Source organism: Scaptodrosophila lebanonensis, unplaced genomic scaffold (assembly GCF_003285725.1).
Source record: "Scaptodrosophila lebanonensis strain 11010-0011.00,11010-0021.00 unplaced genomic scaffold, SlebRS2 tig00000145-arrow-arrow-pilon, whole genome shotgun sequence".
NCBI lineage: Eukaryota > Metazoa > Arthropoda > Insecta > Diptera > Drosophilidae > Scaptodrosophila > Scaptodrosophila lebanonensis.
In genome coordinates, this window is record NW_022060590.1 from 578,926 (window position 1) to 602,681 (window position 23,756).

At 39.4% G+C, this 23,756-nt stretch overlaps 1 protein-coding gene across 1 annotated transcript in view; it reads left to right on the forward strand.

The window, feature by feature from the left end:
• Positions 1–23,756, forward strand: part of LOC115629401 (transcription factor Dp) — a 71,985-nt gene that overhangs the window by 16,410 nt on the left and 31,819 nt on the right. The window contains exons 2-3 of the mRNA XM_030525859.1: positions 12,573–12,694; positions 12,752–12,815. Of these exons, the coding sequence (XP_030381719.1) occupies positions 12,573–12,694; positions 12,752–12,815 (186 nt within the window). The remainder of the gene's footprint in view (positions 1–12,572; positions 12,695–12,751; positions 12,816–23,756) is intronic.

The following is a 23,756-nucleotide window of genomic DNA, read 5'->3' on the forward strand; positions in this document are numbered from 1 at the left end:
GGAATGTTCGCGATCATTGTTGTTGTTGCTTTCGAACTGTACGTTCTGTGACACACACAGCAACGTCTTCGGCATCATCGGTTTCTCTTTCGCACTCGCTTGGATTTTCGCGAGAATCGTTTACTGTTCGTAGCTGACGCAGCGGCGTCCAATTTCGCAATTGCTCAGCGCTGTAGTCGCTTATTGAAATATCATTTATGACGATGCATTTAACAAATTCACGCACTTTGGATGGAAGTTGTATATGTTTTAATGATTTTTATCACTCTTGTCGATTTAAAATGTACTTTTATTTGCATTAAGCAAACTCTCACACATTGGACAGAAAATTTGAAAGCCTTGTTGAGTATTATCCCGGAGTAATATTCTGAAATTGTGGTGGGGTTTGCACCACAAGTAAAACACACGTCCGCTCCGTTTGCCAATCTGCTTAATACTGACTTATGGTATTCAAAATCGTTATGCTTTAGTCTACGATCATTCGATATCACATATGCATTCGTACTTATATTCATCCTACTACATAAGTTTTGTTTTTTAAAACTAATAATATCAATTTTTTGAATTTATGATAAAATCATCGCTTTCGCTACAAAATGACTTTTCTCAGAACGCGATCTTCTAATTCTTTTCAAATTGATGCAATTTTAGCACATGAATTCCATTAAACAAAAAGCAAACTTAAAAAGGTTCGTTACATTCGGTTCTTCACGACAAATTCAAAAGAAAAACGAAAATGCTAACGAAATTACCCTCGGCTTTTTATATGATATTCTTGAGTATTGACGAGTCGATCTATGGCTGTCTGTCTGTCCGCATGTTCATGCGAGACACGAATAGATGCGTATAGGCATTCATACTGAGTGTAGACGCAATTGCTTTGTATGTGTGCAATTATACACCCTTTACGTGAGTTCAAATATCGAGAGAGGTAAAATCGATTTAAATTTTTTTTTTTAATTTTCTTAATTTTTTTATTTTCTATAATTATTGTAAACATATGTGCAGAGTATTTCATAGTCGGGACTTCCGACCTTAGCTTTTTTACTTGTTTTGTAATTTTTTTTTTAATTTTATTAATTTTTTTGTAGTTTTTACGGGTGCGCCATCTTTTATGTCGGTATGAATATCCTTGAAAATAAACAACCGATTTTCAAGTATGAGATATTTTTATTTAATTTGGTTCTGTAGAATTTCTTGAACTGAGATTTTCAACACTGGTCTACTCAAGTCAATCGGTTCACTAATGACAAAGGTATTCAATATCTACATACCGACATAAAAGATGGCGCACCCTCTATAATTATTCAACACATATGTACAGAGTTTTTCAAAGTGGGTACACCCGACTTTAGCTTCTCTACTTGTTTAGATAGACTTTATGCAAAAAACTGGAATAAATATTAGAGTATTTCGTAACATAACACAAGAGAGAACGCTACAGTCGAGCAAGCCCGACAGTAAAATAGCCTGTACTCTCCACAAAAAAGAAAAATTAAAAAAATAAAATATTTTAAAAAATTTAAATTATTTTAAAACAAGAAAAGAAACCTAAGATCGAGCACGCTCAACTCTTAAATAACCTGAACCTCCCATCAAAAAGGAAAAAATGAAAAAAGATTTTTTTAAATATTTAAAACAAGAGAGAACGCTACAGTCGAGCAAGCCCGACAGTGTAATACCCTGTGCCCATGTAAACTTGCGTCACTGAGTTATATGCGCTCATAGCAGCAGCAAAAAGAGGAAGAAGAAGAGCGATCTTGTTGCTGCAGTTTGTGGGGGTTGTACTGGCGAAAATTTGTTTTGCTAATAACTTTTCTTAGAATTGACCGAATTGAATAAAAATTAAACAACAATAGACAATTATATATAAATTATGTGTGAAAAGTTTGGTTTAGGTAGCATTTGAAATGTGGATGCTATTGACGAAATTCTGTAGCGGGGGAAGGGGGGGAAAATTAAAAAAAATAAAATAAACTCGTCCTTACTCGGACCTAGGAGAATCTGGATGCCAACTTTGGTTATACCAGCTTTTATAGTTTCTGAGATCCTCGCGTTCATCCAGACGGACGGACGGACGGACATGTCTAGATCGATTTCTCTCGTCATGCTGATTCAGAATATATATACTCGGGTCGGAGATGCTTCCTTCTGTATGTTACATACTTTGCACAAACCTAATATACCCTTTTTACCCTACGGGTACAGGGTATAAAAATTATATTAATTAAATTATTTAATTAAATTAAAGACATGTTCATGTACAGTTTCAACAGCATACATTTACATCAGAATCGTGCCTCGGCGTGTTTATATGTGTGTATGTATGCAGCACAAAGTTGAACCCAAGCAGCAACAACAACAGCTGCCGGCAGCGATTTTATTTATGGCTATAACTTTCTTCACAATTGACCTATCATGATGAAACTTGGCACACGGACACATTAGTACTAACTGGATGTACCTACCAAAATTCCATGAATTACAGAATTTATAAAACAAACACGAATTGCATGGCAGTGGGGGGTAACAGAATAAAAAAATAAACTTGACCTACCTAGGACTTAGGGGAACCTCGATACCAAGTTTGCTTATTCTAGCTCTAGTACTTCCTGAGATCCTTGCGCTCATACAGACAGACGGACGGACAGACGGACATGGCTATATCGACTCGTCTTGTCATCCTGATCAATAATATATATACTTTGTGGGGTCTGCCACGCCTGCTTCTGTGTGTTACATACATGTGCACAAAACTAGTATAGCCTTTTACCCTTTGGGTACAGGCTATAAAAATAATAAAGAAAATGTATTTAATACATACATAGAAGACATGTTGTATGTACAGTTTTAGCAGCATACATTTACATCATGTGTCTACGTGTGTGTCTACAACAACAACAGCTGCTGGCAGAGCTATGGGTAGCGATGGGAACTTAAAATCATGAATATAAGCAGTATGAACACCTGGATCTCAGAGACTATAAGAGATAGAGACACCAAATGTGTGTCCCAAATTTTAGTCCCAGATGCCTTATGTGTTTACGCAGAAAATGTATATTTTGGAATTTCCCTCCCTCCCCCCTCTACCCCGCAAATGCGATTTTCTCTAACTCCCGTAATTCTTGGAATTTCGAACTAAAATTTTGGAAATACCCCAGTTGGTTATTATGTGTCCGTATGCCAAGTTTCACTATGATAGACCGATTTAACGAGAAGTTATAGCCATAAATATATTTGCTGCTGCAGCGCTGCTCAAGCGCTGCCCGCGGCTGTTGTTGATGTTGCTGTTTGGTTGACTGCGAAAATGCTTACACAGACACGAATAGATGCACATAGGCATACATACACTCACACAGACGCAATTGCTATGTAAATGTGCAATTATAAACCCTTTACGTGAGTTCGAATACCGAGAGAGGTAAAATCGATCACATTTTTTTTTTAATTTCTTAATTTTTTTTATTTTCTATAATTATTGTAAACATATGTACAGAGTATTTCAAAATCGGGACACCCGACTTTAGCTTTTTTACTTGTTTTTTAGCTTATTTCGCCTTGGATTTAGCTTTTTTAGCTTTATTTTTTTTGTAATATAGCTGTTTTTGATCAAAAAATTATGACAGCACTGGGGGGGCTGTATCAGAATAAAAAAAAAAAACTTGACCCGCCTAGGGCTTATGGGCACATGGATACCAAATTTTGTAACTGTAGCTCTTGTACCTTTTGAGATCCTTGCGCTCATACAGACAGACGGACGGACTGACACACGCACATGGCTTGTCTTGTCATCCTAATCAATAATATATATACTTTGTGGGGACTGCCACGCCTCTTTCTGTGTGTTACATACATGCGAACAAAACTAGAATAACCTTTCACCCTTTGGGTACAGGCTATAATTATATTTTGGTCGTGTTGTTTTTGTTTCTATAGCATTTACACGTTTGCGGGTTTTTGTGCTATATTTAGTCAACAAGAACACGCACGAAATTGGAATATGAAACACGGCACTCGTGTCCACGCAGTGCAGCGATGTGCCACGAAAAATAAAAAGCACCGACTTTGCCCATCTCGGTTTGTGAGTGTGTGACTTGTAGGTGTGTTTATGTCCAGACCTGTTTGATATGTGCGTTCTTTGTGATTTATTGTTTTTTTTTTTCTTGGTTTCGGGTGCCCATTCGGTTGGTTGCCGCGGCATGTACCTCTTAACTTGAACTTTATCCGTCGGTTGCAGGGGAACAATCACGGGTTTAATAACGTGAGACCCACTTCTTCTTCCCCAAAACCTGTTGTTAAAGACAGACTTTTCAAGCAGTATTGGGAAAGCTGAAAGCCAGGTCAACCATACCTTCACACTAATGTTTGGGCAGCAGAGCAGTGTTTTAGTATAGCCTCACTGGCCCAACTATTTTTATCACAAGATTTGTTTCAAGTAATGGGTGCCCTTTAAGGTATCACCGGTTAGTTTGGGATTGGATTGGTGGCAAGGGAAGATGGCTTGAATCTTCAGATATTGATATTTTTTCAGGTAGGTTTTTAGATCGGCCATAGGCCAGGTAACACTGTGTGTTAGTAGTTGCAAATAATGCAGCTAATTATTATTATGAGCAAAAAGTTAGTGTATTCAGAGTAAATCAAAAGAGTATTCAGTTGAATGTTTAGGCTTCATAGAAGTTTATTTCAATAATCAGATGGTTTGTTTCAGTATTCACATGGTGTATATTCCATTTATCACTAGGACATAGTCCTTGATTTAATACAACCAGCTTGTGTACCTTTGCTATCTTATAAGTCAGAGTACACAAGAGGTTTGAGTGTATTAGTGTAAGGGAATTAAAACCTTCAGTTTGAGTATCTTAGCCAGTTTTAAGGCCAGAGTTTCTCAAAAAGATTTTTAAGTATTGGTGTAAGGGAAATTTAGGTAGAAATGGAGAAAATGCAACCCACTAACGTTCTTTTTCAATGATTAAGGGCTAGAGAGCATTAATGGATTATTTGCAGTTAAAGGTAGCAGGGTGTCTCTATGTAGAGCTCTATTATTTATTAGTTTGGGAATATGTATCTGGGTGTTATGGGAGTAGGAAGGAGCTTGTGTATTAATTTTTTTACAATATTAAATCACGCAGTCGCTAGTGTACTTCCATGCACGTTTACATTTATGCATTTATGATTGGGCATACACTTACATTTTTGCACATGCGTGTTTTTATTTATCTACTTCGGTTCCATTACTATAAAATAAACATACTTGTATGTTGTACAATTAGTAATCGTAACCGTTTTTGATAATAACAGTGATTTTTAACAATGTAAATTAGAGTTAAGTATTAATATTAGACATTTTAAGTTTAATGGATTTAAGTATCTACAGTGGAGATGGAGGGCATCCTCCTGGTGCCCTCTGTCAGTCCAGAATCGTATTATTATTCGTCAGCAGGTCCAACAACAGCATTAGGCCAATAGATGAGTTATGGGAGGGAGAAAAATTGTGATCAGTTTAATTGTTTGTTATTTATTGTGATTAGTATGTAGTGTTAGGATTTATTGTTGCTGCATAGGCAAGTAAAAAATATATTTCTATATTTCGAAAATCGTTGAATGCCACTTTGTAGATATAGTTATGTTGATTACGGATGCCAAATTTGAAATTGATCGGACAACATTAATGACACAAATTTTCCATTTGAAAACAAGTAAAGCTAAAGTCGGGTGTCCCGACTTTGAAATACTCTGTTTAGAATAATTATAGACATAAAAAAAAGTAAGTGAATTAAAAAAAAAAAAAAATTTTTTAACGATTTTACCTCTCTTGGTATTCGAACTCACATTTACATAGCAATTGCGTCTATGTGAGTGTATGAATGCCTATGCGCATCTATTCGTGGCTGTGTAAAAAGAGAAAATCGCGATTTGTATGGGGAGGGGGGAGGGAGGGAAATTCCAAAAACGCATTTTCTGCGTATTAACATCAGACATCTTGGACTAAAATTTGGTGTCCCCAAAAATTATAAAACAAACTTGCACAGCGTACACACATAACGCATCTTTGTGCAAAATTTGGTGTCCTAGCTCTTATAGTCTCTTAGATCCAGGTGTTCATACGGACGGACAGACAGACAGACATGGCTAGATCGACTCGTCTCGTCATGCTGATCCTTCTGCCTGTTACATTTTCAGCTCCCGCAAACCTAATATATTCTTGTACATTTTATGTACAGAGTATAAAAATGAATTTACTGTAGGGGGCGCTATCCTGATGACCAAATTTAAGTCAAGCTCTTTTTGTATACTTTCATAAAAAAAAATTAAAGAAAACCATTCGACCCATTGGGACTTCTTGCGAATTTATTGATCAGTAACAGCCCTTCCTTTTGCAGCGAATATATAATCTATTCAATAGGTTATGGGCCTAGGGCATATAGGCTGATAGGAGAAGTTCAAAGTATTCTGAAATTGTAATCGTTCGGTGACTCAAGAAATATAACATTTAAAAATGAGTGCGCTATATCAAATAGACAAATTGGAAGAGCATAACTACTTGTATGACTCATGGAGCATACAGATGCGATCTGTCTTAGTGCAAGCGGAATTGTGGAGTGTGGCATCAGGTGCTGAACCTAGTAATACTGAGAGTTCAAGGCCAAAAGATGAAAAGGCATTAGCAATTATAACGCTGTGTAAAAGCTTCACAATTGGACTTCATTAAAAATTGTAACACTTCGTACGAGGCATGGAAAAAGTTAAAGGACGTTCATCAGCCGAGTGGACCTGTACGGAAAATGTCGCTGTACAAGAAATTGCTAGGCAAACGCATGTTTCAAGGCCAAAGCATTTCAAGTTAAATACACGAATTTAACGAAATTCTGGATGGTTTGTGTACAGTTGGCATCGAATTAACCGATGAGTTCAAAACAATTGTGTTGTTGTCAAGCTTGCCCGAACCATACGAAAATTTTGTCGTTGCCATTGAGACAAGTGATAATTTACCGTCATTTGATGTGTTATGTATCAAGCTGATGGAAGAGGGAGAGCGCAGAGGCAATGCAGATGGAGAGAGCGAAAATGCAAGAGATCATCGCGCATTCCAAAGCGAATTCAAAAAGGAATAGAAAAATCGTCATTTGTTACAACTGCGGCGAAAAAGGGCACTACAAGGCACAGTGCAAGCGTGAGAAAATGCACGGAGAAGGGAAAAAGCAATCGACAAAGAAAGAGATGGAAAAGCAGAGCAGCTTGCTAAATGCGTTGGATGTTGGAAAGAAAGAGAACAACATGTGGTGTCTGGACAGCGGAGCAACAAGCCATATGTGTTGCGATAAGACGTTATTTTCAAAATTTATTGCGCACACTGAAATGATCGGTTTAGCTGACGCTGGTTTGTTATTCCGCAACTGAATCAGATGGTACATTGTGACATAAGCGTTATGGCCATTTAAATTTTACCAGTCTGAAGGAAATGATCAGCAAACACCTAGTGCGTGGTATTGGAAAGGCTGTTTTCCCAGACAACTTGAATTGCAAAACGTGTATGCTAAGCAAAATACATTTACAGTCACTTGCTGGATCCAAATACTTTCTGACCTTCATCGATGACAAGTCCAGGCGCATATTTGTTTATTTTCTGCGGAAGAAAGATGAAGTGTTCAGTAAGTTCGTCGAATTTAAAAACTTGGTTGAACGGCAAACAGATAAAAAGCTCAAATGTATTCGAACCGACAATGGAGGCGAGTTTGTAAACACAACATTCAACGGTTTCCTGAAACACCATGGTATTGCAAGGCAATTGACCGTGCCTTATACTCCGCAGCAGAACGGCGTGCCGGAAAGGGCAAACCGGACATTAACGGTGCACTCGGGACTAGGCGAGTCCTTGTGGGCGGAGCAGTTAACACAACAGTATACATAAGAAACAGATCACCTACCAGTGCTCTGAACAACCTGACTCCAATGGAAGCGTGGACAGGTAAGAAACCCTGTGTTAGCCATCTAAAAGTTTTTGTTCCGTTGCAGTTGCACTTGCAAAGGGTCCCCGTAAAGGCAAATTCAAACCCAAAGGGAGACAATCTATTTGATGAGCGTTGTGGTGATCAGACTAATGAAGATACCGTTACGGTAGATTTTCCTGCATGCGAGGTTCAAGAGCATGTCACTCACACGATTGGTGACAGAAGCATCGACGACGATGACAGTGAGCACAGTTCTGACGGCAGCAGCTCCAACACATATGAGAGTGTAGTCGAAAAAGAAGACTCTGACGAGGATAATGTGATGCAAAAGGAATATCAGGCACTACAATAAAACGAAACCTGGCAGATGGCTGATTTACCAAAAGATCAGCGTGCAGTTGGTTGCAAGTGTGTATACAGCCTGAAACCTGACTCTCGAACGTTTCAAGGCACGATTCGTTACTAAAGGGTGTTCCCAGAAGTATGGCGTGAACTATGCAGAGACGTTCTCACCCGTTTGCAGATTGGAAACCGTGCGGTTTATTTTGGCGTTAGCAGCGGAATTGAAGCTGTACCTTCACCGGATAGATGTGTGTACCGCATATTTGAATAGCGAGTTGCATGAAACTGTTTATTCGAAGCAGCCACAGGGATACACAGATCCCAATAATCCAAGCAAGGCTTTATTGCTTAAAAAGGCAATATATGGATTGAAGCATTCGGGGCGCGAGTGGAACTCCAAGCTCGATTGTGTACTACAAGGCATCGGTTTTGTAGCATGCGACAATGAACCGTGTCTTTACAAAAGGAACGGAGGAGGTGACTTATCATTAATCCTTGTTTATGTTGATGATATAATTATAGCATACCGATCAAAAGAGGATTTGGCCAACATCAAGTCAGCCATTACAACATCGTTTGAATGTGTTGACAAGGGAGAGCTGCATTTGTTCCTTGGCATGGAAGCGCGACGGTGAGCTTGGCGAAATTTCGCTAAGCAATTCGCAATACATCAAAGACATATAGCGTGAACATGGATGCGAGACCTGTAGACCTACAGCTACACCACTGGATGCTGGTTTCCAAGTGATGTGTACCAGCGAGCATTGTCAAAAGGTTGACATTGCATTCTAGCAGTCTTCAATTGGCGAGTTAATGTGACTGGCGCTTACAACAAGGCCAGACATATTGCATTTCGTTGCCAAGTTAGCTCAATGGAATCAAGATCCGCATGCAGAGCACCTAGTGGGTGTAAAACATGTGCTTCGATATCTGGCGTCAACTGTGGACCTGAAGTTGCACTACAAAGAATGTGGACAACCCCTTACCGGTTATATGGATGCAGATTGGGGTGGCGAGCGCATCGATCGCAAGTCGTATACTGGCTATGTATACTACTTGGCTGGAGGACCGATTTCCTGGCGATCTGAGAAGCAGCGCAGCGTGGCACTTACCAGCACGGAGGCGGAGTATATGGCTCTTTCAACTGCGTGTAAGGAGGCACATACCTGCGGCGTCTTATAGTGGAGATTGGCTGCGGTGACTCGAATACTCCAACTGTTCTTCATGTGCTCAACAATTAGCCTAGAATCCTGTACACCATGAAAGAACAAAGCATATTGATATTAGATATCATTTTGCAAGACAGGTTGTAAAAGAAGAACAAATTGTTTTACAGTATACATCAACCAATAAAATGTTAGATGATATTTTAACGAAAAATCTTCCTAAAGCGAAGCATGTTCTGTTTACAAAGCTGTTAAATTTAATTTGAAAATTTTTGTAAAACATATTTGCATTGAGGAAGGGTGTTAAAAATCAATACAAACATAAGTACCAATGCACGCATGTTAATATAAGCAGATAATAATCTTATGTTATCTACAAGTAATCTGTCACTGTTGCATACGAATGTAAGCATAAAGAACATGTGTAGCAAAAGTGTCAGTCTCCAATAAAACTCTAAAGCGAACAGACGCACGGCGGTCCGCGACTATTGTTTTTACTTTACTCCCAATGAACTCTTCCTTTTGCAGCGAATAAATAATCTATTCAATAGTGTTGAATGGGATGAATTAATTAGGGACGATTGCTATGAAATTTGCAAAAGTGTATGCACTAATATAGGATAGATCAGTAATTTAAAGTTCCGCGTCAAATAACAAGTTTAATGTGACATTCAATTGCATATTTTCTGTGACGCCTCAAAATCTGCATATGCCGCCTGGGCTTATTTACGTTTTATGCTAAACAACTATAATGTTCATTGAAACCAATGTCCATACCTCTTCTGGAGCTGCAAGGAGCTCGTTTCATTAAAGGACATGTTAGATCTCAATATTAAGAAAATTTATATTAGGACTGATTTAAAATTTAAATGAAATGGCTAATGGTTGTTCCAACAGGACGTCAACCCAAAACGTACGGATTACGTTGCCAGGGTTTGGTTGCTCTACAATGCACCACGTCAGATTATTCCACCGTAAAGCCCGGATTTGAACAATATTGAACACACATGGGAGCTTTTAGACTGGAAGCTGAGGAAATATGACGTTACCAGTGCGCCAAGCCTAAAGAAAGGGCTTCAGTCTACTTGGTAGGATGTAACACCTGTAGAACTGTGAAATCTGGTGGAGTCAATGCCGAGGCATCTTCAGACCGCCATTGAAGCACGTGGAGGTCCTACCAAATAATAAAATAAATATTATGCGGGGGTCAAGTTCTTTAAATCTCCGAATTTTTACGAATTTTTACGAATTCTCACGAATTTTTACGTTGTACGTACACTTTTGACAAGGAAAAAATATGGTTTTTCGTTTATATCTTTGTAACGACACATCATAAGCTAATAATTTTTCGTTTTCTTCCATAAGAATAGATAAGCTACGAAACTGCATCATTAGTTTTTTAATAAATATCTTTGGTTCGGCCAGGTAGCAAAATATTGGATCGTATGTAGACTTTTGGCGCCCACTGTATATCTCGGAGATTATGAGACCTAGGGACACCAAATTATAGTCCCAGATGCATTATGTGAATACGCAGAAAATGTGTTTTTTTTTGGAATTTGCCTCCCTATCCCCCGCAATCCATAACTCCCTTAATTCTTGGAATTTTTCATTTAACTTCCAAAAATACCTCCCGTTAGTGATTATGTCGAGTTTTGTAATGATAGGCCGATTTAACAGGAAGTTATAGCCATATATGTATATATGACTAAGCAGTGACCGCAGCTGTTGTTGTTGTTACTGCTTTGCACAGGTACACAGACCCACACAAACACACACATGCAAGCAAAGATACGCATAATTATACTACACATATGTATGTACAGAGTATTTCAAAGTCGGGATACCCGACTTTAGCTTCTCTACTTGTTTTATTATGAATGCGGCTCAAAGGACCATAAATGTTGTTGCGTACCTGTAATTTTATTATGAATCCGGCTCGATCGACCAAATCTCGCTCTCATTATCCACAATATACCTCGGTACGCACATTTCATTAAAAACTTTATTTATTTGAGCTTAAGATATTTATACTTTATTGTTTTGTATTCTTTCAGTTTATTTTTATAGCCTGTACCCAAAGGCTATACTAGTTTTGTGCGCATGTATGTAACACACAGAAGTAGGCGTGGCAGACCCCACAAAGTATATATATTCTTGATCAGGATGAGAAGACGAGTCGATATAGCCATGTCCGTCTGTCCGTCTGACCGTCTGTCTGTATGAGCGCAAGGATCTCAGTAAGTACAAGAGCTAGGATAACCAAAATTGGTATCAAGGTTCCTATAAGCCCTAGGCAGAACGAGTTTGTTTATTTTTTCTGATACACCCCCCCACTCCCCCGCAATTCGTATTTTTTCTTATAACTTCCGTAATTCTCGGAATTTAAAAATCAATTTTGGTAGGTACATCCAGTTAGTACTAATGTGTCCGTGTGCCAAATTTCATCATGATAGGTCAATTCTGAAGAAAGTTATAGCCATAAGTAAAATCGCTACTCATGCGCTGCCTGCAGCTCTGTCGGCAGCGCTGCCCGCAGCTGTTGTTGTTGTTGCTGCTTTTGTTCAACTTTGTGCTGCATACATACACGCATATAAACACGCATAGGTACGTGATGTAAATGTATGCTGTTTAAACTGAACATAAACATGTATTCTAATTTAATTTAATGAATTATTTTAATTAATTAATTAATTCATTTTTTTTAATAATTTAATTTTTAAAAAATTTTTTTGTTTTTTTAGATTTTTCCTTTTTGTGGAGAGTACAGGCTATTTTACTGTCGGGCTTGCTCGACTGTAGCGTTCTATCATTTCATACTTTTCGTAATTATTGGGTGCCTTGTATATACATGTGCATTGCTTGCTGTTTCTCACGATACTGACTCTTATGCTATTCAAGTCCTGCCAACTGCAGTGCCTTGATAATTTAAAAAAAATGACAACTTATTAGAAATGATAGTATAAATTTAGGCTAAGTTAACAACACAAACTTTGCAGCTCGATTTCGCCCCTTTGGGGGAAATACAAACTTTGGAGTCTTTACAGTTAGTACTTATCTAAGGCCATTTCCTATTATTTAATTTGTTTCTCATTAAAAACCAAACATTTTTCAGGTCAAATAGCGAAAATGGTTAAACCAGTGCAAGTTAAACAGGATGCAGCGGGTGAAATCAAGAAATTCATTAGTAGTGGTGGTGACATCAGCTCTGTTGGACGCATTGGGGCTTTTCATCTGGTAAGCCTCAATTAGCTTCATTGCGAAAGCCTTGTATCCTTCACCATTTCATTTTAGAGTACATCGAACCAGGGACAATTTATACGCCTACAAGACAATTATATTACTCAAAAAACCGAAGGTAAGCGTATTGATAAGAAATGATAATACAAGGTGTGTTCCAAAGTAAACAGGACTTCTAAAAAAAGCAACAAATGGTTTTTTCGGCAAAATCAATTTATTTTATTCAAAATAGTCTCCTTCTGCTTCAATACAGCTTTTTGCACGATCCAAAAGCATGTCCAGTGTTTTAGCTCGTTGGCCGGTATGGCCGCCTGTATTCCGGTGCAAGCCTTTTGAATGGCCTCTACGTCTGCATAACGCTTTCCTTTCATGGGCAAATGCATTTTTCCGAAAAGGTTGAAGTTGCTCGGTGCCATATCAGGTGAATACGGCGAGTGGTTAATGGTTAAAATGTGATTTTTGGTCAAATAATCGGTCAAAAGCGTCGATCGTCTTAGCGATTTTTGGTCGTCAGTCAATTTGTGCGGAACAAACCGTGCCTAAATGTTCGGTCAAAATACGATGAATCGATGTTTTGGAGATGTTCAATTCCAATTTCAATTTCAATGATGATTTCGGCTGATTTTTGATGAATTCACGCACAGTTTCATACGACAACATTGAAGAATATACAATTGACGGATACAAATTTCCAATACATGGCGCCACTAGGAGCCGCGCTATTTAAAAAGTCCTGGAACTTTCGAATTGCACCTTGTATAAGAGAGAGACACCAAATTTTGCACAAAGATGCCTTATGTGTGTACGCAGTGCAAGTTTGTTTTATTTTTTTGATTTTCCCTCCCCACTTCCCCCCTATGGGGGTTTTCCCGATTTTCCATTCGTATAATCGCCTATATCTCGGAGACTATAAGACGTACGGACACGAAATTTTAGTCCCAGATGCCTTATGTGAATACGCAGAAAATGTATATTTTGGAATTTCCCCCCCTCCCCCCTCTACCTCGTAACTCCCGTAATTCTTGGAATTTCGAACTAAAATTCTGGAAATACCCCCAGTTGGTTATTATGTGTCCGTATGCCAAGTTTCACTATGATAGACCGATTTAACGAGAAAATATAGCCATAAATATATTTGCTGCTGCAGCGCTGCTCAAGCGCTGCCCGCGGCTGTTGTTGATGTTGCTGTTTGGTTGACTGCGAAAATGCTTACACAGACACGAATAGATGCGCATAGGCATACATACACTCACACAGACGCAATTGCTATGTAAATGTGCAATTATAAACCTTTTACGTGAGTTCGAATACCGAGAGAGGTAAAATCGATCAAATTTTTTTTTTTTTATTTTCTTAACTTTTTTTATGTTCTATAATTATTGTAAACATATGTACAGAGTATTTCAAAATCGGGACACCCGACTTTAGCTTTTTTATTTGTTCAAAATGGCTATCCGATATAGCCAGAGTGGTCAGCCGTTTGCCAGCCATTACCGAGACATTTATAAAACAGCCGACTTTAACAAAACCTAAGCCCATGCTTCATTCAAATATAATTACTAATATTTTATTATGTCCTTTATGTAATGATAAGCACGCCCTGAGCCAATGTAAAGTATGGATCGAGAGTATGGATGTGTCGGCCCGTTGGAACGTTGTAAAGGCCCACCGACTTTGTTTTGCTTGTCTTACTAAAGGTCACAACATGCGGAACTGTGAACAGAAAGTTAAATGCGGAATTGGAAATTGTACTCGCGTGCACCATCAAACGCTTCATCAAGTATCAGCCAATGGTCAGATTGCCAATTCCAATAACGAGAGACAAGAATCAGAAAGGCCAAGACCAATTATGACATTGATGCCAAATAATGTCTATAGTAATCAGTTGTTCAAGATATTGCCAGTTGTTTTGTGTGGTCCAAATGGAAAGTATGCTATGTTTGACGAAGGTAGTGCCATAACTATGATCGAAAGTAATATTGCGTCTAAACTTGGTTTAAAGGGTCTTAAAAAACCTTTGTCCTTACAATGGTACAATAATAGAATAGTCACCGAAGGGTCCAAGCATGTCTGCCTTGAAATTGCTGACAGTAATAATGGCTGTCGATTTGATCTAAAGTGTGTTCAGACAGTCAATGAATTACATTTGCCAGTCCAATCATTTTCTAAAGATAATTTCCATCACCTTCGTAATTTACCTATAGCGGACTATAAAGATGCCAAACCTCTTTTGGCAATTGGGATTATCGAGAACTATAATTGAAAATGGAAAAGTCGATCCAGTCGCCATTAAGACAAAGCTCGGGTGGTTGGCGTATGGACCAACAACACTGCATGGAAAAACTAACACAATAGTGACGTATATCAAAGCCGTAGAAGAAGATGAATTGCAAAGTTTAGTAAAGGAATATTTTTCATCCGATCATTTTGGTATTAACAATTTACCACCAATTGAGAGTGTAGACAATAATAGAGCCAGAAACATTTTATTACAAACAACGACCCGGATTGGATTATTTACCTCATTTTGCTGTACAGACTGTCCATAAACCTTGCTAGCTCATCGCCTTTTTTGACGCGTAGGTTACAGACGGCTGCATATCCGTATTCACTTGCATCCACGAAGATGTAGTACGACACAATCGGCTGTACGAAGAATCCGAGAGTATTGACGGGGGATCTTGACCGTCGCGGCTTGTGCTTGTAAGTTTTTTCATTTATCCCAGAACTTGTGGAGTGTTTCCGGCAAGCTGTCATCCCAGCCAATTCCGAAGCGCCAGACCTTCTGCAGTAGCATCTTCAGACCAATTGTGTAGCACGAGAGTAGGCCTAATGAATCGAAGATCGACATTAAAATTTGTAGCGCCTCTCGCTTTGTCGGAATTGTTTCTTTAGTAAGAACATTTCGTCTCAATCTCGAAAATCTGAAAATATATTTGAACACGTCAGCTGATGGGTCCCAATACATACCGAGAACTTTTTGGCGGTACTCCTCTGCATTTTTGTCGCGCACATAATGTGCAATGCATGGCGCGCAGCATATTCCAAATGTCATTGCTCGCATGACGAAGACTCTTGTAGCTTTGTCTTTGCTGAACCATAGGAAGCATTGAGCGTGCATATCAGATTCCTGGATGTTGATCTGATGGAACATCTCAGCAATGTCGAAACATATTGCGACGTTACCAACCCGAAACGCCGAAATGACATCCGTTAGTGGGTTCAGAAGGTCGGGCCCATTATACATAAAATAATTAAGTGATCTTCCGTGAGATCGGGCGGCGGCATCCCACACTAGTCTTACTTTCTGTGGCTTATTAGGATTTCGGGTGATAAATATTGGAAGATACCATGTGCGATCATTTCCTTTCATTATTTCGTCGTCAGTCAGTTCAATGGGGTATCTCTTTTCTAACAAATTGCTGATTTGCTTTTCATTTGCTTCGTACAATTCCGGATCCAGACAATTCGATCGCTTTTGTGCCGTACTAAAACTTTCAGGCAATACTGGATTCTGATGACGCCAAAGCAGTCCCACTTGGAAGCGTCCTTCGCGCTTGATACACTTATCCTGTAGGACTTTAAGAGCAGTTTCGTCGTCGACAGAACGGATCTTTCTTGGTGCGACTGGGTCTACGCTGAAGCACTCCTTTATCGTTCTGTCAATTTCATCCCAGTTGCACTGACAATGATGCATTGAGTTGTAGTTGTGTGGCTTTGACATACCTTGCAGTTCCCAGCCCAGCATACATTTGGAGGCAATAGGGTCTTTCCATTTGCCCTCTCTGAGCTTCGGTGGCACTGCCAATTTCCAGTTGTCTGTGCCGATCAATACCATGGGTATGGCGTCCTGGTATGATTTTAAAGGTATACCGTCCAGGTGGTTATATTTTGTTTTCAAATAATTGACATCCACAGTCTGCTTCGGTAGAGCCAGGTTTTTAACTGTGTGCACATTATTCAACCAATACGTTTTATTGGTCTCTGCTGCTGAGATTCGTATGTTGGCTCGCACGGATTCTCCTTCCATCCTAGTGGTTTGGCCTGTCCACTGCAGACATATAGGATCTGGTGAACCACGCTGTCCCAAACGTTTAAAAATGGATTCATCGATGAGAGAGACTGAGGAGCCTTCGTCCAGAAATGAAAAGGTTTCCAAAGTTACCGCCTCATAGTGTAGCATAACTGGCAGGATGCGAAAAAATTGATCCGCGTTTGATTTGGATTGGTGCGAAGTGACGACATTACTGGTTTGACTGCCTTTATGGAGTAACGGATGATGTCTTGATTCACAGCCAGCTATTCCGCATACCTTCTATGAGATGCACCTACGGGAGTGGCATTTTAGACATTTGTAGCATAGTCCTTTTTCGCGAACTACACGTTCTTTCTCTTCGCCAGTGAGATTTTTAAACATTTCGCACTGAGTCACCTGATGATGTGTTGCGTTACAAGCTGCACATTTGTTATTGTTCTCAGCTGGGGGATCATTGTCACGTCTCACATTGGCTCGTTCTGGAGATTGCATTCATTGGCCCAAATGTGTGTGTACGGTACTTCGTTTTGTAGATGATATTGAAATCACTGTTGATGCTGCCTCGGCGATCCTATATAGCCAGTCGCTAAAGGCCTTTACAGTTGGCACGTATGTTTCTTTTGGCATAGCCCAGTTCAACTTATATTGGTTCGGAAGTTTGGTCACCAGCTCCTTTACAAGCATTGGATTATTTAAGTGCGCGTCTAAGCTGTCTTTGTTTATGTATATATTTTTTGCCTTTTCAATCATGCGTTCAATAATTTGTTCCGGGCGTCCGAAGAATGTTTTTAATGTGCCTATAACCTCAGGCACCATTGACGGTAAAAGAAGTTTTTCTCTCACCAGTTCGTACGCCTTCCCTTTGAGGCATATTTGTATTCGAAACATGTTTTCAATATTTGAGAACCCGGCAGCAGCGCTGCTGTTCTGCTGAAGGTTGGCAAATCCGCTGGTAATACTTGGCGCGCCGCCAACTGTGCGCTAGTAGGACCCACATATATGGACATTACAAGCGAACTCGCTCCACTCTGTTGTGCAAGTATATTGTATTTTTGTTCGATATACTTTTGTTCAGCTTCTCGCTTCTCTTCTAGCATCTGTAATAATATAATGTATCTAATAACATTCACATTATTATTTACGGTTGTTGATCTTTCCTCATTCAAACCCATTTTCTCTAGTTGAGCATCAGCTGTAGTATTTTGCTTAAGTGTGGCTGTGCCAGATGAGTACTGGACTTCGTTGTGTCTTACTGCCAAACCTTTTGATGGCCTCACAACGGTAGAATCCTGTGTAGTTGCGTTATCCGCTTGCGATACTACCAGGTCAATTAGGGGCTCCACTGCTACCCATGACTCGTATTTCTTTTTAGAAACTGTGAAGGTTTTTTCAGTTTCATCGAGGGAACATGGAATGTCGTTGAGCCCACAGTGGAGGCATGCCTATCCCTTTTCGTTTTTTTCCTCATTACCACGAGCGCACGAAAAGTGGTACCATGCTTTGCATATATCGCATTGCACCCATCTTGATAGGCCGGTGCTAGTACGTTCTTTTTTGCAATAGCCGCACTTTGTGTTGTACTCGTGCCCGATCATGGTTGGTGATATCCAAGCGGAGGCAGGTAATTAAAGATCTGCGTTCTGGCACTCGAGTTTTCTGTTCCGATGGGGGAATTTTATTTGCTAATGCGAGCTATGCCCCTACTCACAGCCTTGATTGCACAGATTCCTCGAGGCGTGCAAAGAACACAGAGCACTCTAATCTCAACGCTGCACTCACGCTTAGTGACTGTAGATGTGCGTTATACGCACCACACTGTTGTAATTTCACCACACGCTATATGCAAGGGTATAATATTGATTGTATGTGTGTGTTAGTGCCGCATACAGCGTGCTACATACAGAAGATTACAGTTAGCTGCAGAGGCGCTCTTAGTCTTCTGGAAGCACAAACTGATATTGTGGAAATATTGTGCTATATTTAAGTTTTGCAAGCGCGGAACTTAATGTTCTAACGACGCCCTTGCCAGAATATTAAACACAAGCCTTGTATTTCACAATTTCACTTTACACATTTAACTAATGCGCGGAACTTAACTGTTCATCGACGCGCAAAAGCCATAAAGATTTTTTAAAGAAATGTTGCAGCCGACCTAAGTCAAGGAAGTTAAAAGCTTCTAATAGCACTCATTTCTACAAGTATTCGTAATTATTTATTCAATAGCTTTGGATATTAATACAAATTATTCGCTACCGCGAAAATAGATATAGGGAGAGCTTTAAAAAATCTTGTGGCTTTCCGTCGGCCTCTGTGCTGCAACTGCCGTACCTCCAGCTTTTTGATCGTATGGTAAGTTTTGGTGTTGCCAGATAGATAGGTGATGTATTAAAAATTCAAATTAACGATGACTTCAAATTAGGCTGTGCTGCGGCGGCAACAGTATATCTTTGGCATCGACCATTGCCAACTTGGCTCCCGGATACGCCTCGCCCACCTTCTCGATCGTCATTCTGAACAATGAAACACACCGCACGCGATCAGTTTCACATTGCCCTGGAACCACCCTACATCAGAACAGCGGGGGGAGGCCGGGATTCGCCAATAGCACTTTCAACGTTACTGTGGTGAGCTTAGTTGGAACTAGAGTTGGGCACGGGCCGTTTTTCGGTCGTGGCACTTCGTGCAACTCGAAGGCCCGCGTGTTCGTGTTGCAAATTCCGATTTCGTGCGTGGATGTGCGTGTTCAGCTAAAAAGGCACAACAAAAACACGCACGAGCAAACACGAATATAACACGAACAAAAATTAACAACTAAAGTAATAAAACAACACAGAACGCTACAGTCGAGCAAGCTCGACAGTGCAATACCCTGTACCCAGGTAAACTTCCGACACTTCCGACTATGCGCCGAAAGCAGCAGCAAAAAGAGGAAGAAGAAGAGCGAACTTGTTGCTGCAGTTTGGGGGGGGGGGGGGGGGGGGGTTGTACTGGAGAGAATTTGTTTCGCTCATAACTTTTCGTAGAATTTACGGAATGGGACATTTTAAACAACAGTAGATAATTATATAAAAAGTATGTATGCAAAGTTTGGTTTATGTAGCTTTTGAAATGTGGACGCTATTGACGAAATTCTGTAGCGGGGGAAGGGGGGGGGGGGGGGGAATTAAAAAAAAAGAAGTCCTTTCTCGTCCTTATAGTTCCTGAGATCCTTGCGTTCATCCAGACGGCCGGACGGACACGATACTTTATGGGGTCGGATATGCTTCCTTCTGCATGTTAGATACATTGCACAAACCTAATTTACCCTACGGGTACAGGGTATACAAATAGTCAACACGACTTTTGTTTTTTTAATTAGTGTCCAATAATTATTGGAGTTTTTTTTTCGTTTCTTAGTTCAAATATAGATGAGTACATATTCTTTAATACAAAGTGCTTAATATGGATATATTTTTCGTTTTTACATTTAATGACATGTTCGTGTTGGGCCGTGTTTAGAAATATTTTCGTCGTGCGCGCGCGTGCGTGTTTCCAAAGGTTCATTTCGTGGCCGTGTCGTGTCGGGCCGAAAATAGCCGGCCCATGCCCATCTTTAGTTGGAACCCATCTTGACTGATGTTTGGGGATCCTGCCGTCCTCATTGCTGCTGGTCGATGACTCCAATGACATTATGCCATTTGGCCACCTCCGCAAATGATCGCGGCCGTTCTTTCTCTTGGGTCTTTTGTTTTTTGACCCCGTATTTGAGTCTTCCTTCGATCGCTATCGCTTGGCTGGCTGGTTGACTTTATAGTTAACCGTAAAGTTGGGCAGCACCATTCAATATCCTCGCGGAATTTCGCGTTTCCTCCGATGCCTGTCCTGCCTCAATAGGCCCAGTAGCATGGTGTCTAAGAATGTGCTGCATACATACACGCATATAAACACGCATAGGTACGTGATGTAAATGTATGCTGTTAAAACTGAACATAAACATGTATTCTAATTTAATTTATTTAATTAATTAATTCATTCATTTTTTTTTAATTTAATTTTTTTTTTTTTAATTTTTCTTTTTTGTGGAGAGTACAGGCTATTTTACTGTCGGGTTTGTAGCGGGACTGTAGCGTTCTATCTTGTTTTCTTGATGGAAACAAAAACAACACGACCAAAATATAATTTAAAGTTATGAAATACAAGTATTCTAATATTTATTCCAGTTTTTTGCACAAGTCTATCTTAAAACATTGTGTTATGTACATATACAAGTATGTATTTTATTTTAAAAAAAAAAGGCAAGGGATTTGGAACGCATATCCAAAAAATAACAATGTTAATGTTAGCCAAATTTGCAAAAATAAATTAATATTTTAAGAAAAAGTAATATTATGTACATATGTCGATCTTTAAAATTGGACCACCATATACACATGTATAAATTAGTGCATTTATGAATTTGGTTTGCCTTTGCAATACACTTGCAAATCAAAGACGAGTTAACTAAAATGGAAATTGTACGGACGGTACGTCGCGCTTTTATTGTTTCCAGATTTAGACTAAAGAATACAATTTTAAATTATAATAAGCTAAGGTTGCAGCGTCGCCGTCGCCGCTGCAGAGTAGCTGCTGCAGAGTCGCCGCCGCCGCTCCCATGAAAGTGCAGCGTTACCACCTTGTGTGCGATGTCGGATGCCCATCATTCTCCTAATTATTAAATTTACAAGGTGTGTTCCAAAGTAAACAACAACCTTAAAAAAAAAAAAAACAGAACATATGGTTTTTTTTAGCAAAATCAATTTATTTTATTCAAAATAGTCTCCTTCTGCTTCAATACAGCTTTTTGCACGATCCAAAAGCATGTCGAACGAGTGTTTTAGCTCGTTGGCCGCTATGGCCGCCAGTATGCCGGTGCAAGCCTTTTGAATGGCCTCTACGTCTGCATAACGCTTTCCTTTCATGGGCAAATGCATTTTTCCGAAAAGGTTGAAGTCGCACGGTGCCAGATCAGGTGCGAGTGGTTAATGGTTAAAATGTAATTTTTGGTCAAATAATCGGTCACAAGCGTCGATCGATTCTGAGCAATTTTTGGTCGTCAGCCAATTTGTGCGGAACAAATCGTGCACACACCTTTCGTAAGATAAATCGATATTTTGGAGATGTTTAATTCCATTTCCATCAATTTCAATGATGATTTCGGGTGATTTTCGATGAATTCACGCACAGTTTCGATGGAATTTTCGGTGATCACGAATTTTGATTGGCCCACATGTTGATCGTCATTTATGTCCTCACGACCACTTTGAAAACGATCAAACGACTCGTGCACTCTGCTACGGGATAGGCAATCATCGCCATAAACTTGTTTCATTAATTGAAACGTTTCGGTAAAAGTTTTACCAATTTTAAAACAAAATTTAATGTTGACTCTTTGTTCGACACTTCAAACGCAATAACTTCACTTCCAATCGATGAAATTTCATGAAATTCTCACTGGACAATCGATAAAGATAGCAGATTCTATCGCACCAGATAGCGCCACCAGGAGGCGCTAGATTCAAAAAGTCCTGTTTACTTTCGAACGCATCTTGTACAAAGAAAAATTTATGTATCCATTCACTGTGCATACGGATTCATGTATTTTTAAAGCCAATTACATGATCGTGCTGTGACGGGTCTCTAGCGTTTCAGCTGATCGCATATTTCCAGTCAATTTACCGTTTGTGTTAAAAGGTTACATCAGCTAACAACGCTATAAATGTATTCTGAAGAATTCAACGCTACAAATGTATTCTGAAGAATTCTGGGAGGCATTTAGTATTAAGCTTTTTTCCGTGAATGTATTCTCTGCTATTGTAAATCGCAAGAATACGATACACGCCTTTTAAACTCATAATATTTATATTTAAAATTGAAAACACGTATCGATCCTTGTTGAATTGCAAAATTAAAAACATATATGTACGTATGTATGTATGTACAAAATAAAATGTATGTACATATCGGCGTTGCCAGACTTCCCGATTTTGGCGGGGCGTCCCGATTTTTACATCAAAATTTAAAAAAAATTTCGGACGGGTTGCACATATGAATGAGGACTGTATGTACTTACATACAGTGTAACCAGCAATTATTTGTACACTTTTACTTTTGACTTTAATGGTCTATATCTTCGCGGTTATTTAATAGAATCAAAAAATTTTGAATCCAAATGAGCAATTATTGTAGATACTTTTACACTTGAAATGAATACGCGTCGGTTATTTGATTTGTAATACTCATGCTGTCGCACGATCTGACCTTTTATTCAAAACTCACGCTGTGTTGTAGGGCAGCAGCGTATGGAACTTGATTTCTATTGGACAATATCTATAATAAGGATGGTCCGCATGCTGCGTTTGTAAGGCGCCGCATGAGGACGTGTAATTCTATTGGTTAGCCTATCTTAACTAGCACAGTGTTGTATGCAGCTGTGTAAACCTTAATCTATAAGTGTAATTCAAAACGATGTAGCTGCGCGATCCTTGTCACTTAACACTTGAACCGCAATGTGTGTGCAAGCGTGGGATCGCGTTTACATAACGCAGGCAGCAATGTAACGTCCGTTGGTCTTTAAGGCAGTCGTGGGACACTTGAGCTAGTCCTTCAACGATGTCGTATGTTCATGCCTGAAGATTCTCCGGGGGCCAGAAAAAGTTACAGCTAACAATTGCCTATGTTGCATACATCTTAATCTAGCATACATTGTTATGATTATAATTACTATTATTACTAAAACTAGTGTAAAATTGGAGTTTTGTAAGGCGTATTTTATGCTCCTCCAATTGCTTTATCTGTTGGTGAAGCTGGTTGAGCGCCTTTGTGTTGTTTACCACTATATGGCTCACTGGTCCGAGCTCGAATGAATTTTTCTCATTTGACGAAATGTGCAGGATAATGCAGTGTTGCGGATGACTGAATTGCTTTCGGTGCTGGCATTGATATTCCACTCAGTCATACTGTGCAACCAGTCACTGCATTGTAAGTGGCCAGTCGTCTCAGCAAAAA